The 19,107-nt window shown below is 34.6% G+C and overlaps 1 protein-coding gene across 1 annotated transcript in view; it reads right to left on the bottom strand.

The window, feature by feature from the left end:
- LOC145691960 (uncharacterized) overlaps positions 1-19,107 on the bottom strand; it is a 78,614-nt gene that overhangs the window by 32,933 nt on the left and 26,574 nt on the right. Inside the window, exon 3 of the mRNA XM_081767257.1 lies at positions 2,742-2,863. Coding sequence (XP_081623383.1) covers positions 2,742-2,863 — 122 coding nt within the window. The remainder of the gene's footprint in view (positions 1-2,741; positions 2,864-19,107) is intronic.

A 19,107-nucleotide genomic window follows, 5' to 3' on the forward strand; every position in this document is an offset into this window, starting at 1 on the left:
GAGAAAGAAGATGATAATTTTGATGTCGTTTGGGTAAATAATGTAAAAAGCCACTCTTCCTAAAATTTAACAACATTATGTTCTCAATCCTGAGATAGGTTCAATATTGCAAATGTCCGTGTAGTCTAATTTTGACATCACAATAAAGTATTTTTCAACTTTATATTTCATTATTGATATCCTATAATGTCATAAATTATTTGTTTTCCTTTTTATATTGTTAAAACGTACTTAGTTTTAGAACCCCTTTGAAACAATAGCATAAATTTAGTTCTGTCTTTCAATACCAGCCAAATCTTGTCAGTATCAAACCCGCCAAATCCCTCATTTAGTATGAAAACCCACCACATCCGAATTTCCAACTTTTTTTCGTTATATTTTGAACTGTCATTATTGGATTGTGTTCATATTTTGTCACTATGACACAATATAATTGACACTATGTTTGGTAAAAAAAAATGTTTGCGTTTCGAAGGGTTTGTTTGTGACAGTTTTTGTGACTTTTCTACAAATGTGTGTAAGAGGATTTGGCGGGGTTTGATTCTAGGCGCCTCATATATCTTCCAATAAGTTTTACATTACGTCTTTCTTAGTAAGTAATTATCTTGTTATATATAAACGGCGTTTTAGTGACCTGAGAACAAAGTCAGAGTGATGATAGACGCTGATAAACGAAGCACTTTGAAAACAGGAACAACTCCATAAGCGGGTCGCATAGGTGATAGAGACCACCGAAGGATGCAATGGAAGTAAAATGTCCGTAACTCAGGAACGAAATATCATGTTTTGATCCGCTCTAAAGAAATATGAATTATTGGGACCAGGTATTTTATTATTGCACGAATGGTTTGGGAGTAGAAGCTTAGCAAGGAAAATCCCAAAAGATAAGTAGAGTATTTGGTATATCTGAAATGAAAATATTTGTTTAATGTCTCGCGATTATTCCGTTTAGGCTCAGGAACACGATGATTAAAGTAAGTCAATGGTGGTAGAAGAATTGGTGGAATGAAAAAATGGAAGGAAATCGAACGATTGCAAGTTATTTTTGTTGTTTTTGTAGTTTAGCCTGCTGTTGAGGAAGCTAGATATTCGCGATTTCAACTGGTGGGCAATTGATGGTGCCCCATGTATCAGATGTAAATATCGGAACAATAGTCTAATTTACCATCTCTCCACACATGGGTGGAATGCCATTGTGGGAAGAAAGAAAAGATGTACCCTGGGAAACAACGATATTCGAGATCAAAGTTATAAGCTACGTGTAACATATTGGCAAGAATAATAACCGTCAGTTACTTGCTAAGAACATACGTTGGTTACGCAAGCAGAAACCTCTCATCTTGCAACGTTGTGTAAGTTGTGCAAGTGGAGTGGAGTGACCTGGGGTGATTTTGGATGGTACCACGTTATTATTTGCCGTACAACCAAAACGAAATTACGACACGGCGCGACTTGAAAGCGCTATTCCTGTTGTCGAGGAAGGAAGACTATCCTATCGTAAACCAACCATGCTTATCAAATGCCGCGTTAGATAATAGAAAACATACAAACCAGAACTGTGAGAGGTCAAACTGTTCTAAGTGAAGAAGAGGAGAACTTATAATATATGGCATCCTTAGAGCTGCTAATTGGGGTTTCCCTGTTACATCTCAAGATATAAGATATCTTGTGAAAGGGTACCTGCTAAGAAAGGCTATCTGAATGTTGAACATAGGGTTGACAATGAACAGATTTTTTGAGTGTTACCTAAGCTTTCTGAAGTAATGGGTAAGATATACTTCCATGAAAGCATTAATCTAAGACACTAATGGACAAACGGAGCGTATATGTGTTTGCATTACACTTTTTTCTTCTCTATTTTTCTATCACTTGAAACCAATATGTATTTTTCTTTTGAAAGTTTACCGGATATTGGTATGTCACTATATTCAGTATAGTTGTAAATGTGTAACCGAAACTATGGAAGAATTCAAATAAATGTTCAACAACCTTCCTTTTCGCGGTCAAATATAGTTTACTGCCCGATTTCGCACTATAGCGACACAGATTTCGAATACTATGAAAAAATGTTATCGTGTTCGAAGTCACCCCACAACACAGGGTGACATCGGACAAACTTTAATGTTTTCTAACTATATGCACAATTGGTAAAAAATATTTTTTTTCGCTCGTTGTGTTCCTGAAACATATATCCATGATACACTAACAAAATAATGTAACGTACTTCGAACAGAGTTGAAAATATCGCAGATCCGTCCGATTTCGCCCCATTTGATGGTGACGAAAAGATAGGTATTGATAAATATCTTATATCTCTTGTGCTTTTGCTCCAGCAACAAACATTCTGAATATTTACATATTCTTCGCTAATTTTGATTATTAATGCATTGCATTATTTATTTTTGTTACTGACTTATTCGTAAATTGCTTGATACAAATATGTCCTACCGATCTACAAAAGATTTAAGCAAGCTTTGGTAAGTCTTTAAGTTCCCGTTTTTCCTTTCACTTAAGAGAAAGGTCTGGTTTGTTGTAGGAACTAGCGTGACTGGGATTCCACATTAAGTAGTAATCGTACATCTGATATAGTTTAAGTTGTATAAAGATCCGTTAAGCTCTAGGTCAACCAATCAACTTATTTGATTCTTAAATACATCACACGTCAAAAGATTTTCAGTTTATTTTAATAAGTTTTTTTAAAGGATAGTATAATGGTGGCTATATACGTGTACACTGATTACCTGAATGAAGAGATAAATGCAGTATTATAAGCCTGACACATGCCATATTCTGTATATAGCAAAGTTTCTTGGAATGACTTTCTATATGCATACTCGGAGACGGTGGTAGAAAATTCCCTTACCTGAAAGAAATTTACACAAAATATATAGCACATCATCTATACATATCGCTTATTCTGAGGATAATAACGTCATTTATCAATTAATACTATATTAAACAGCGGATAGATGTTGTAACTAGAACGTGATGTAAAGCTGTTTTATTTTATTGTTAAATGTCTATTCAACACATACCTCCAAACTACCGTTATCAATATGAAAAATGTCAAGTAACTTCGAACTATTTAATGTAGAATTTACCATCATATACTATTTGTAGCTGTATTTTTTCTGTAAGATATAACCAAAATGTATAATGCAATATTTGAACTCGTTGCCAAAATTAAATATCCCACTTGTTCTTCTGATATATAATTACATCAGGCAACTCTGGATTGTAGATAGAAGTCTTCTTCAGATCGAGTGCTTAAAATATGTAATTGTGTATTTTTTGTGGTGTTGCCTGTAATATCTTCATACTGGAACAGTGCCGTAAGTAACAGTGAACATATTCAACAAATAACTATTAATATATATGAAGAATATTTACTTTTATATTAAAATATTTGAGTGTGACTGAATGTAAACAACTAAGCAAGGCTTTGTAAGCGTTGCCAACCCACTCTAATTTTATAAGCACTTTCGATATATCGAAGAACTGGAATCGAAAAGAGTTGTGGTGAGTGTCAGAAACCTGTCCTACGGCAGGAAGCTTTAAGCAAAGTACAGTGCGGAACTTGTTTAAATTATTGGCGTGCTAAATGTGTTCGACTAAAAGAATCTGATGTTGACTATTTAAAAAATGAAAAACAATTGTGGTTTTGTCATGTATGCCAGAAGTCAAGACGTTTCAGTATGCATGGTGATACAGAATCGGCAGAGTATCCAACTCTCGAGGAAATATACGTGTTATTACAAAGTTTAAAGAAAGAAATAGGTGATCTGAAAAAGAGTAATACTGAAAGAGAACAGGAACTAGGTAAATCGTTAGACCTTGCGCATTGAAAACTTGACGAAACTATGAACATAATTAAAAATCAATCCGAAACCATAGGTAAATGTATGAAAACAATAGAATAGTTAAAGGAACAAAATATTTCACTTAAAAAACAACTAAAGGATGCTCAGCTAGAAAGGGATGAAATTGAACAGTACGGAAAAAGAAATACTATCGAAATATATGATATTCCGGAAAAACAGAACGAAGATACATACGAAATTGTAAAAAATGTAGGTAGGGTGTTAGATATTGATATTAAACGTGAATCCATTGATGTTTGTCACAGACTAAAGAAACTTTTGCATCAAACAGATAGTGGCAAATTTGTAAGAAGAGAAGATGAAAACAAATTTTTAGCTACAGAAATCTGAGTATAAATCAACTGGGTTATATGAATGAAGGTATTGTCTATATCAACCAGAGCTTAACTGCGTACCGGGGAAAAATCTTTGGAAACGCGAGAAAAGTTATGCTTTCTTATGGGTAGATAATGTGGGATGAATATTCTTGAGAAAAAGTCAATGTGATTCTGTGATACAGTTAAAAACATTAGAAGATGTAATCGCATTGTCGTAAAATATTTTTGTGAAGTACATAGAAACTGATAGTTAGTCCTTACAGATGTATCTTAAATATCTAATATCAAAATGTTAGAGGATTAAGGACAAAACAAAACGATCTATATCTAAATACTGCACAAAGTGATTATGATATAATTATATTAACAGAAACTTGGCCTCAACCTGATATTGTCGACTCAGAAATGTTTGATTATAATTATAAAGCGTATAGGAAGGATGGACTATATAAAAATGGTGGTGGAATACTCATAGCAATTAAAAATAAGTTTGCAGCCACTAATATTGAGATACGTAATGAACTTGAGAATTTGTGTGTTAAGGTAGTTGCATATTGTAAAACATTATATATTGTAACTGTATACTTCCTCCTGTTTCATGTTTAACTCAATATCTAAATTTCTTTCAAATATTTGAAGAAAATGACTTGTTTCAGGAAAATAACGTATTAGTGGCTGGAGACTTTAATTTACCACTAGTTACAGGTACAGACTATAATTTCTTGAACGGTGGAGAATGCTATCGCTCAATAGCTAATTTTTTGAGCCTACAAAATCTCCATTCTTTAAATAATATAAAAAACTATTTTTGTAGAACTTTAGACTTACTGTTTAGTAATATTTCTGATGGTATTGTTGTACAAAGAAATGAATTGCCGATTATAAATGAAGATAACCATCATCCTGCGCTAGAAATCACTATTCCGTTTAAAGGGGAAAATTACCCACTAAAAATGAAGGAAAATTGTATTCAACTTCCAGAAAGCAAATTTTTTAGAACTATATCAATTAATTCGAGAAGTTGACTAGTCAGTTTTAAGGCAATTTAGTAAAATGCATTTTATGATATAATAAATAAAATAATCATTGATACAGTACCTAAAACGCGAAAATGTATTATGAGAAAATATCCGTGCTGGTTTACAAAATATATAATAAACAAGTTAAAATTAAAAGAACATTATAGGAAGCACATGAAAGACTCAGAATATAATAAAAATATGTATAAGGAGATAAGGAAGGATACAAAGAAAATCATTCGTAAGGCACATGAACATTATATTAGGAAAAGCGAAATTGAGGTTAAAAAGGATGTAAAATCTTCCTGGTCATATATAAAATGTAAACAGAAGAATAATAATAGTGAAAGTAGTAGTATGACTTTAAAAGGTAATACATTGAACACAAGCAAACTAATTGTTGATGGTTTTGCAAATTATTTTAAATCAGTATATGATAAAAATATATCATCATACAACCTTCCTGAGGAAGAACATATGGAGGTAAGCAACTGTTTAAAAATTGATAGAGTGTCGAATGAAGAGTATAGGAAAGCTATTAAGAAGTTAAAACCTAAAAAAGCATGTGGACCAGATGGTATTCCTCCATATGTGATAAAAACATGCTCGGAAATACTACTAGAACCACTGTCTATACTTTTCAAATTAATACTTAAAACCCAAAAGTTTCCTGAAATCTGGAAAATTACTAAAGTATCACCAATCTTTAAAAATGGGGATAAGAGTAAAATAGAACATTATAGACTTATAGCCATAATTTGTGCACCAGTAAAAGTTTTCGAACAAGTATTATATGATCGTGTTCTTAACCATGTAAAGAACTATATTTGTGAAAACCAGCATGAATTTTACCCTGGACGATCGCCCGTAACAAATTTGCTTAATTTCACTCAATTCGTTCATGAAGCTATTTATGATCGCAAACGAGTAGACACAATATATATTGATTTTGCAAAGGTATTTGACACAATTAATCATGACACACTAAGAAAACTCTCAAGCTTTGGATTCTCATCAAATTTACTAAAATTGTTTAAAGGTTACCTGTATCAGAGAAAACAGTATGTATACTTCAATCACACAAGATCATTCAGTTATAATATCAATTCCGGTGTCCCACAGGGCTCAAACTTAGGACCCTTATTGCTTCTACTTTTTATAAATGACCTCCCAAAATATGTTAAATATTCCAAATATTTATTATATGCTGACGATTTAAAATTATACAAAGATATACAGGAAAATCAGGATGTATTGAAACTGAATGAGGATCTAAATAACATATATCAGTGGAGTATAGAAAATAAATTATATTTTAATACTAACAAGTGTAAATTCATGATATTTTCAAAGCAAAGAAGGTTAACTAAAATTAATCCCTACAAGATAGATAACAAAGTATTAGAACGTGTATATAGATATAAAGATTTGGGCATTACTTTCAGTTGTGATATGTCTTTTAATAAACATACATTGTTGCTAACACATAACGCTTTTAAGCAATTAGGATTTATTATAAGAAACACGAAAATGTTTACAAACATTGATGTTATAGGAACTATTTTTAAAAGTATTGTAAGATCAAAGAGGGAGTACGCCTTGGTGATCTGGACTACGAAATACGTAACTCAAAACAGTCAATTAGAAGCAATTCAGAAAATGGTTTTAAGATATCTATACTACAAGAAAACTGGACGTCTGAAATTACTAATAAAATTTCGTATTCCAGACTACTAGGTGAATTCAATTACGCAACTTTTTCGGATAGATGTGTTATTCTACAAGAAATGTGTTTATTTAAAATAGTAAATGGTAAATTCGATAACCAATGAGTTTTTGCAGTATATTAAATCCAATATAAAATCAAGAACTTTAAGAACGAGGAAATTATTATGGTATGCAACTGCGAAAACCAACACATACAACAACGCACCTTTAATAAGATTATGTTCGTTATATAATAATATAGCTGAGAGTATCGATGACATTGACTTAAGTTTGAAAGAAAAAAATATTAAAAACATTATTGAACAGATATTTGTGCGAAATTAAGTTAAATGGAAAACGTAATTAATATTGGATATTACTATATTAACTACGGTAATGACATTTGATTATTTTCTATTTTCATGTTATTGTAATGTACAATATCCATGGTGAGCACATGAATGTGTGCATGTGAAATGTGCGAGATATGTATGTGTGTTCGTGCATATATATTTGCATGTATAAATATTGGTGTATGTATATGTATATATATGTATATGTAAGTGTATATATTTATTATGTATGTATGCCTATTTCTAGAATGAGAGCATGAGTTCGTGCCTCATAAAATGTATGCATTGATCTATGGAATGTCCATATACAAAGTTATGTATTGTATTTGCTTATTGCTAGCTTAATATTCTTACTATTTTCATTTTTATTATTTTCATTTATAAATTTCTGTTCTACTTATTATTATTATATAATAATGTAGTCAATTGTGTACACTTCCTATAATTGGAGAGATCTCTCTGTTGGAGGAAATAAATAAATAAATATCAAAATGTAGTGCATTTCACCTTAAAAGACCGATTACTAACCTTGCGATCAATAACCGTACAAACCAAATACTATCAATTATCTTGAATGGACTTATGGAGTAATGTGAGTAACTTTTTTCTTTTTTCTGTTCTTTTTCTAATATTTATTTTAATCTAATAGATTATTTAGCAATTTCACAATTGTATATTTGAATTTGTATTCACCTGTTGTAATTGGAGCAATTGGCTCTGTAATAGGTGTGTGTTAAATAAATAAATAAATAAATAAATAAATAAAACTTATGGTACTCTATCAACAATCACCCCTTAGTGTAGTAGGTGTTAATTATCGGAAAGAGGTTGAGACTGAGAAGGTAGCTTCACTTATAAATCTGTAATACTATTGCAAAAATGTTTTCCCACTTTTTCTACAAAATTGAATATGGGTATCACGATATTCTACATACCACAATTTACAACCTAGCATGCACTAATTGCAGTATAATGCATCATTTTCCATTACAAATAAGACTTAAAATTTGTGAATTGCTGTATGTTTCAAAGTGTGGGTAGTACACACTTGGAAACTGAAACACAAATCGTTTTGTCCTAGTAAACAATATAGATAAAAATAATGCACTGATGCATATTTCGTTTAGTCCAGTGTAAAACTTTGTTTATCTTTTTGAGTCAACTCATAAAGACATAAATCATTTTATTAGATTCACAAGTTGATAGCATTGCTGGTGGGCCCTTAGAGTGTCGATTTGGTACCTTTGAAATTTTCATTCACCTTTTATTTTCATTCTTTTTATTTTATATTTATGTTTAAATTGTTTTGTTAGGTAAGCTGCATTTAGTTTTGTAAGTATCTCTTGCTTGTGACGAGGATAATATAAACATATTGAATATCATGCTACTGTTTGCTACATGGGAGATAACTGTAGAAGAACGGATTGGATGAAGAGTGTTTGGCTAGTTTTAAAGGAAACCAAATTGTGATGTTTTAATCTGTAGCCTTCCAAAATAATGGCTATCAAGAGAACTGTTCGATAAGAGATAAAACTGTTTAGAACATTGATTTGGTTAACTTGATCACGAGATAAAGGAAGACACTGTAAATGTCATTGAACTGGTTTTAATTTAAAGGGGTGTTCCATTAAAAAGAGCATACATTGAAAATATAACATGTTTTTGTTATAGCAATATGGGGAAATTGGAACGAACAAGAATATTAGTTATTTCAAGAGCAGTGACATTTTAGTTAGGTACAAATTATGCATCGGACTTGAGATATATTCTTGAAAAAAACTAAAAAATTGATTCTGTTTTTGCTGAACTATGTAAAATCAAGATAGTCTTATGTTGTTAAGTTTGACATTCTTACGGCCTTGTCATGTTTGAAGTATCCTATAATGACATTTCTGTCATGTTTCCAAGTAAAATCATATTTACGAATATTTCTCCGTAACAGCAAATATCATATATGATTTTAATAAAACAATTATCTATAGTAATTTTTTTTTTAAATTTCACATTTAACAAACTTTTGAAAGCCTAACTAGTAATGACAATATTGTAGCAAAACTCATTTTATCCAGAACAGTCTTGCTAACAACGTTTTGCCAGGACATTAAAATATGAACCTTAGTTCCCTATATTCTTTTCAATACAAGCATTATTTTGCACCACTTTCATTGCATTTTCTTTGCTTCCCTTCCAATTATGAATACTGCTCAGCACCAGAGCCCCAGTTCGCCTCCTGGTTGGAGCTCATGAGGATCGAGTTGAGCTGAGTTGATTTTGGGTGTAATGTCCCGTTCAGCAGCGAGGCTATATGAGACGTGAACCTACTGATTAACGTGGAATGCAAACTACATGAGCTCTCATGAGGATCGAATTTCACATTAACTAGTAGCTACATATCTCATATTGCCTCTGTGCTGAACTTGACTCTAAACCTTACATCAAACAGCCAATCATTTAATACTGCTTCATGACTCGTGGGTGGTTTTAAAGAGTCTCGGAACAGGAAAATAAGTAGGCATCTTCCTTTACTTGAGGTAGAAGTGCAGCATTCCGTCTTGACCTTCGAGTAATCCCAGTGTCCTGTATATTTAAAAAAATAAAAAAAAAACTTTAGGAAAAACGCAAAACTTAATTTCTTCTCAGTTTTCATTTAAGAGGGATGTCTTTTTTGTTTACTCTGGTATTTTCTTATTTTGCTTTCTGTTTCTTAGTTCTGGGCCAAGTACTTCTGTCGATGTATATGAAGGTTTTGAACTCCTACCGTTATTCTTACTGCCACTCTAAAATTCAGTCAGGGCCTGCCTACGGGAATCTCGTTAGTTTACCTTAGTATAGTTTAGTATGGTCAGGCAGCGGACACTGATTGTTATTGTTTTCGAACTGTATTAATAAATTTCAATTTAATAAGTAAAAAATCTTAAACTTCGTTCACCCTCTCTTAGAGAAGCCAAATTTTACATGAGGGATATTGTAGATCAACTTAGTAAAGATCGAAAACAAAGTAATTATCACAATTTTTGTAGCTCATACTTTGTAGTTAAAGAGAAAATGTTATAATACTATTAAAATTGATTCTAACAGTCCAAGACCTATTAAATGCTATTTTCGTTTCGGAATTAGCCCATTGAAGTCAATTGTTTGTCAATTCGTCAATTTGTCAATTGTCAATTGTTTGATGTCAATTTGTCAATTGTCATCAAATTCAATTGTCAATTTGTTTTTGATTTTATCTTTATTACTATTTACTGACATCCAAGTAGTAAGAACACACCTATGTTCAAGTACTGCAGCAACATTCTTTTCAAATTTTAGTCCGATCCCCAAATGGAAACCATGACACACATAATCTATTTTTGATGCCATTGTACAAAACATCCCATGTGTAATTCACATCCCATTTAAAGCATTATTTTCTTGCATTTTTCCTACATATTGTACATTTCCTCTCTTTGCCTACTTCTGTGCGTGCGATATGTTTTCCGGGTGTTCTAATGTAAACAAGAACACGATTCTTTGAAGATGTAGAGAATGTTTTGCAAGTAGCATTTTTGGACCAGCTGTTGATGGAGACACATAGCAAGACAAGTTCTGGCAAACATCCTTCTATAATCCAGCAGTTAATCTTGAAGTTTGCGAGACAAAACAGTATGTGAGAGTTCACCAGCATTACGTCAATATTGTTTGTAAGCAATGGGAAGTACCACTTTTTATTTCTTATTTTGATTCTGTATTTTCGTGTGTTCCAATCCATCTTGTTTACTTCCCTTATGTTTGTTATACTCTGTGATCAGTTTAGGTTAGGAGATGTAAAGTGCATTTTTTACAGTCCTACTCCATCGTTTAACTTGCCAAAAAGGCTTATCGTTGGATAATAACCTCGCTTAGCTGTTGTCGTTCCAAATGACAGCCAAAGTGTCATTCTGCCAATCAAATCTGTAGTCGAATGTTTCACGCTCTTCTTTGTTCATCTTCTCGTATGGCGAAACGGGGTACTTGTTCATTTTCTTGAATAAAAAAATCTGTTGCTCTGATATGTATATCTTGCAAATATTTCATCAGAAGAAAAATCCATGAAGAAATTGCCAGAGTAAAGTTTGAGAGTCTGTGGTGTTGTTTCTAAAATATAAATTATTCTCAGTACAACAGATGAACCAAGTCCGGACAGACTTATATAATCATTTTCAGGATGCTTTGATTGCCTTTATACATCTGTATCTGGCAATAATATCCTGCTTCGGGACAGTAGATCTAATTGTTTGAAATCAGCCACGGATGGTGATTCCCAGCCTGAGATAGCCATGCCCGTTATATCGGACCATTTATTTATCAATGTTCAAATTTTTAGAGAACACGTCTAATTTCAGAAAATTTTCGTTTAGTTTGTTGATCAATGCGCGTATCTTGAAAAGCTTATTCCGTTCTGTTGGAATACCTCAGAGCTCCAAGTTGTTGTTGAGGTGGAGAAACTGCTTGATTTAAAGATGTCAACTCATCCACTTCCTCACTCACTCTGGATATCCTGTTATCGTCCTCATACCAACGTAAAAGTTCTTGAGGAAGAGAATGATAACCAGTGGAAAGGGTAATGTCAACGAATCTTTTGAAGCAGTAATTTAAAAGCAGAAAGTGATGGGTGTTTTTCTGTGCGGCGTACTCGTATGTCATAATCTGTCAGACAATATGTGAGAAAATTGTAACACCAAACAGTTTCTCAAAACATTCTACCGGACTTTCCCTCAGAGTTTGCTAATGATATAACTCCTTCTTGTTTCTTGAGCATCCGAATTGGCGTACACTGTCCAGTAATTGGACTATTTTTACTCACACCACAAATTCAAGGACACTTTATCTTTTCAATAGGTTTTGGTCCTGTGTTCTCTTTACTTGTACTTGCCAATAGTAGTCCTACGTCCACCGCAAAGCATTCATCCGTCCCTGTCGCACGATGAATTATGTGTAGAAATATCTACTGATTCTTAGTCATGAATAATATCATCAACAATATCCTTATTGTTAGAAACTAGATCAACCTGTTCTGGAGGAAGTTCCGCAATGTCTATAGAACCATTGTTGAAGTCGCCTTCACTGTCAGAATCCCAAAAGTTCTGTAAATTCACATTATCTTTAAGTTCTTTCAAAGGAAGAAGCTTTTGTTAAACTATTTCTTATAAAATTCAATTTACAAAAATTATTCCTGAAATTCGAGTCTGCATCAGATGTGATCCCCAAATTGTGCGCTATGTATTTGTGTCCACTGTACCCATAAAAATTACACAGATATGAAGAAGTCTTATTATCCTAATGAACACTCACCAACAATCAATTAAAAAATCACACCGATCAAAAGAAGTCTCCATGCAACGTCTGATATATCTTAAAAACTCACGTTTGGCTTTTGTGATGAGAAGAAATGAGAGAAACGAGAAATGAGAATTTGTGCTCAACAGAAAGTACACACGTGATCATTTTAGATTCGCTGCTACACGCGACATTCTGTGGAAGAAGTGATCGTCCTAGTTTATTTCTAGACACACAGATGGTCTTACTAGGTGGTTTAAAGTATGTGATCCCCAAATGGGCACCACTGCGGCTAACTGGTTAATGAAGCTATACATTCGGACAGGAGAGAGATAAAAGAAAGCTACGAAACGGAACTCTGTTAGTGGAAATGGTTACTGAAACGCAGACTTTAAAAGCTACCTAATAAAGAGAGTATTGGATTGCTTTGTGTATCAGTAGATCCTCAATAGAGTAAAGGAGGCTGATCCCGATCGTTTTGGGGACAATCTCGTCTCAGCTGAACATAACGAACACAATTTACAAAACCAAATTACGATGACATACCTTGATATGTCCTCCAAAATTCCCGAGATGGTAGTGGGTAAGCCAGTACATCATATATATATATATATATATATATATATATATATATATATATATATACAGGGCCGGCCTTAGGTGGTGCGAGGCCCGATTGGGAACATTTTGTGGGGCCCCACGTTTACAACTAACTTGCACCAAGGTCTGTAGAACACACACACACACACACACACACACACACTCTCCCTGCTGGTCTAGTTGTTATACCCATTTCCCTTTATAACGTTTTTCCACCTGCAAAATGTTGTGGTGAAAACGTACACCCTATTCATTGCTTATAGCATTTTTTTAAGAAATAACTCAAGTGGAAATGCAGACAGTGAATGATTTTAAAATACATGTGCCACCCTTGGGCCTCGCAATTTTTCAAGAATGTTCTGTATCAGTATTTCATAGTTTTCTTCTCTTACAAGTAAACTTATCGATGTCGAAATCTAGTTTCTTGATCAAACTTGGCAGAGAAGTGTGGAATATCAAGAAACGAATGTAAGCAAAATTTAAAGCGCTTCCTTCCATAAAACGGCGGCAGTGGCCAAAAACCTGATTGTTCAGAATAAGCGATAACGATGTGTTTCAAGTTTGAAAATTTAATTTTATTTGTAAAACGAGTAAAGGGATCAAAAACAGACACATTAGCCGACACCGGGAGGAAGTAGCCATCTATTTGAGGGTGTGCGTATTATGGCCGCCATCTTGAAGTCAGCCATCTTGTATATTACTCGACATTTTTTAATAGGAAGGAGGTCATGTAATATATCACATTACGTTAGAATTTTACGAGAAATAGAATGGTGAAGTCTATGTTTCCATAAGTTTATATTTGTAAGACATAATGAAATGCACATTGATATGAATTCCTTGATTCAAAGATTTCTTAACAGCTTTTTTAAAAAGAATTCAAGTCAGAGAATCCTAATGAGAACATCGTAGGTAGCTACTTATGAAAGGTATAATCAGCTTGAAATCGTTATCAACTGCAGACGAAATGAAATGGCGATGACATGACACAATCCTTAAGGAACTGATGGAAGATGGATGACATTTTCTATTGGATTAGTTGAGTTAGAAGACAAATCTTTAGAAGCAGCCACCTATTTAGTACGCACTAGTATACATTCCGTTTTCTGTCTTAATTTTTTTAAAGGATATATTCACGGGATATTTCGCAGGAGAGGGCAAAGTTTGTCCTCATTTTCGGTATTTTTAATATAGCTATAATAAGAAAAAGGATATGCAAAGAAGTCGCACTGGCAAGGAAAGGTCACGAACTGGTCCGCTGAGATCCGACAATTGAGACAATTGTGTTTTAATTTGATATGTTATAACTAGACGAATCCCAAAGTTACACGTGCCACCGGTCGAGATATCGTGTAAAAGCTATTAGCTGGCCACCTGGCAGAATAATTTGAACCGGATCATTTGTTCGGAAACGGTTGAGTAAATGAAAAACTTGGTGAACACGTATCCCATCCCTTTTCAAGGGCATACTTTTTTGGGATAAAAGAAAGTTTCCCCAGGGTCCACCGCAGGGTCCCAAACGAGGTCCAACTCAAAAGTTTTAAATGGCAAGGGGGCTTAAGTAGCATATCATTTGAAAGCTGTTGCGAAATGAGAGAAGATGGGTTAAGTTTCGATTCTCTACGACAATCCTATGCAAAATGGCATCGGGTTAAAATGTAAGCAGATGCTTAATTAAAAAGTCCATGGCCATTCCTATAAATTGGAAACGGTGAGACAAATATGAAACCAGGAAACCACGTGTGGCATTATTTTCAAAGTACATAATTTAAAGTAAAAGCGTTTTGTCACTGGGCCCCCGCAGGGTCTCAGGTGGGATCTAACTCAAAGTTTTCAAATGGCAAGGGTGTATAAGAGAACATCGTTTGAAAGCTGCTGTCAAATGAAAGAAGATGGAACAAGTCTCGACTCTCTACAATAACTCTGAGCAAAATGACAGACGGTGAAAACGTAAACACAAACCTACTTGAAAAGTCTATGGCCACCTTGAATCCAAGATATCCACTTAAAACCTATGTCGAAAGTATAGGTACTCCAAACTGCTGAAGCTAGGAAAACCAAATGTGGTATGAATGTACATCAGTAAGCGTAGGTGACGAAAAGATACGAAATGTTCAAAAATGCGACATCTTGAGTTCAAAATTCCGCACTATGTATCACACGCATATCCAGCTCAAACCACTTGAGCTGGAGAAGCGAAATGCGTTTATTGTCAATAGTAGGTATCAACAAAAAGTCGAAGACTTATCATGTGTGATCCAATAGGGCTATCATCGTGAAAAATGAGTTTGTATATAAATGCTGACAATTATGTTGCATCTGACAATCACAGCTGACAATTATGTTGCATCTTCATTCATTCAACCTGTTGAAATAAAGAAATCTACTGGTGACCCAACCGAAGTACAGATAAGTTGTTGCCACCAGGCGGCAACCCTAATCGCTGTAGCAGACTATTGGAAGCACCATAGAACGGAGACTATTATTGTTTTTTATTTATTTATTTACCATTTCGGTTATTTCTTATTTGTTATTCTGCTTTCATTTTCTATCCTGTTTTCATCATACATAAATTAGTCCCTCATTGTGAGCTCATCTTTCGTTTCACAACAGCTTTCAAACGATGCATTACTATATCCCCTTGCCTTCGAAACTTTTGAGTTGGACCCCACATGGGACCGTGCGGGGGCCCTGGGACAAGACGTTTTTAGTTTAAGTTGTTGTATTTTGAAAATAATGCCACACATAATTTCCTGGTTTCACATTTGTCTCACCGTTTCCGATTCATAGGGGTGCCCATGGACTTTTCAATTAAGTTTTTGTTTACATTTTGACCCGATGCCATTTTGCATAGGATTGTCGTAGAGTCGAGACTTGCTCCATCTTTTTTCATTTCGCAGCGCTTTGAAATATACTGCTTAACACCCCTTGCCATTTGCAACTTTTGAGTTAGACCCCCTCTGAGACCCTGCGGTGGACCCTGGGGCAAACTTTTTTACCCCAAAAAGTGTGCCCTTGAAAATGATGTGATACGTATTCGCCGAGTTTTTCATCTACCCAACCGTTTCCGAGCAAATGACCCGGTTCAAATTATTCTGCCAGCTAATAGCTTTTACATTACAAAATATGTTCTAATTCACGACCGGTGACACGTATAATTTTGGGTTTCGTCTCGCTATAACATATCAAATGAAAACACAATTGTCTCGTTCAGATCTCAGCGGAGCCAGTTTGTGTCCTTCCCTTGTGAGTCTGATTTATTTGATATCATCTCTGTATTCACGTTAGTATCATAAGACATAATCAGTGAGAACACCAGGAACTTGCACTTAGTGGCGTGTTCAAAATAAAATAGGGTGTTCATTCAGAATAATTATATACATCTTTACACAAACTCATAGAAAACAATATTTTTATGCCTAAGGTTGAGTGTAAGGAAATTTGAGGAGTATGAGAGGTGTTGCGGGAGTGCAGAATACTCCCCGGACATATCTATTTTTACAACAGAAGTTGTAAACGTATAAACTAAAGAAACTACTGCAGCATTAAATTCAGAAAATATGTACTTACACCCGGAAACTTAATACAAACTATTCATTTCCTTGTTGGGGAGAGGCCATACCCTCCTTTATGGAGTCCATGGATGTACCGGGGCAATATGTTGCTGTGTGTACTTGGCAACCGAGAGTAGCAGAACTACCTCAACGGTACCATAGCCATTTGGTTGGGGGCCCCGCGAGCAGTATGGCATGTATTAATTACATGTATTAGGAGCAAAATTTAGTCATAGAAACCACAACACACTTGTTTGCTCTGGAGCCTAATATGACGTTTAAACGGCAGTGGAGAGTACAGTAGATTAGACTGGACAGTAGAGTAGACGGCACTAGCGCGGGGCCCCATTTGGAGCAATCGGTCCAATCGGCCTAATGCTGGCCCTATATATATATATATATATATATATATATATATATATATATATATATATAATTGTAAATACCTATTGTCGATTGGAAGTGCCCGCCTTATGTTGGTGATTCCGCCATGTAGGTGGGTGATTTCGATCACTATACACAATACGAAAAATGCTAGATTGCTACCTTTAATATTAAACATACAACATGAAAATATCACATATCAAACAAAACAATAAATAGAAATGATAGCATAGAACGTGTAAACAAACACAATTTGTAATGTGCTAATAATAGACATACCTATATGCTATAACATAGAGAAGAAAATGATCATCGAATGTCAAGGATGTTTTTAGATTCGACATTAACTGCAAATTAATTGCTTTTTCCCCTTAGATCCTACAGATCCTTCGTGTTAAGGTTCGCCCTGACACTGAACCAGTCCTCAAGTTTAGCACATCGTGGATCAGAGTAATTCAATAAGCAGAAGTTGCAGAAATCGCGTGCGGGTCTCCGTTGCAAGGATGCAAATGTGGACATCGTGGAAAGTGGTTCGTATGAAGAATCGGGGTCGTCCTCCGTGTTATCAAGAATGTCTAGAGACTTTTTCTTAGTCCATGTAAACTTGCCTGATTGTGTCTCCAATTTAGATTTAGTGACGGCAAACAAACTGTTTCCACCAGTTTTTAACTTCAGTGCAGCAATATAACGTGTTCGTGTCAAGACAGTGGCATCTTTTTTCGGTTTGCATGGGTACGAAAATGGCTTATTGCCTCTTTTGAGTGATGGAAGAATGTCCTTCAATAACGCACCGGATTACGTATCAAAAATTCATTCGACCAGTCCATTCCTGCCATTTGTTTTGCCATACTGAATCAGTTTCCTACCATTAGCTCCTGCAAATGAATATGCAGCATTCTTGATGTTCTTTCTTGTAAGACCACATCCGAACTTCACCAACCCGATTATGCGTTGTTTCAACGTTTCCTGTTAATCAGCTGTAAATACTTGCAAAGCCGAAACTTTTTCATGTTTTCTATGTTTACTACCCATGCTTGTGCAAATCATTTTTGAAGGGTAATGTAAGGAATATGGAACCTACTGGCAGCTGCCTTTATTGTCAAGCTACCCCGTACGGCGTGAAGCACTTCCATCATATCGTCGTCACTCCAGTGTTTTTTCTTTTTCCCTGATATACTTTCCCATCTGTAACGAGAAAATAGGTTCTCCCGTGTGGTACTGCTGATGGAATACTTTATTCCAAGAGAAAAATGTACAAAATACATCGTACACGCCATCAAAATCAACCCCTCACCCGCAAAAATCCGGTTGGAATCGACGGATATTGATAGAGTTTTGAACACTGGGTTGGAAATCCGGCATCGTATTATGCGTCATAATGCACATTGGTCACATAAGGATATTTCGTTTCGAATATATTACTCCCGATCGTATCACAAGGCGTATGTTATCACAAACTACATCCAAAGAGTGATTATAAAAATGTAACCCCATGGTCTACAAGGTCATATTTAATGTTAATTGCTCCCGTCTCGGAAATAATGTACGCTGACACCTACACATTACTGACGATGGACACTCCACTCTACACTGACATTGTATTCAATCTCATTTAAATGGCAGCATTTATTGCTTCCGATTAGATTGCACCTGCCCTCAGAAATTAGTCGGAATAACCTACTTCTACTCTATCTACTGAACATAAGTCGAAGAGATGTTTCATATTGGAATCTCCTGGATTTCGATTAAAGTAGAGTACAAATAACCACGCTCCTGTCTTCTACACTAAACCGTATTAACTAATCCATGCATTCATTATTAACTATGTCCGTAAATGTTACAAAAATGGTTGAATCGTCATGTGATCGTGATGTTTCACATACAACATAATTTTAATATTTTGTTTACTTCTCTATTGATGAGTAATGTCGCTTGATTAATTGGAAGCACACTCAATGATGTTTGTATGTAGTATTGATTATTATTAAAACTATGGT

This window comes from Thermobia domestica, chromosome 8, assembly GCF_964235325.1.
Source record: "Thermobia domestica chromosome 8, izTheDome1.hap1.1, whole genome shotgun sequence".
NCBI lineage: Eukaryota > Metazoa > Arthropoda > Insecta > Zygentoma > Lepismatidae > Thermobia > Thermobia domestica.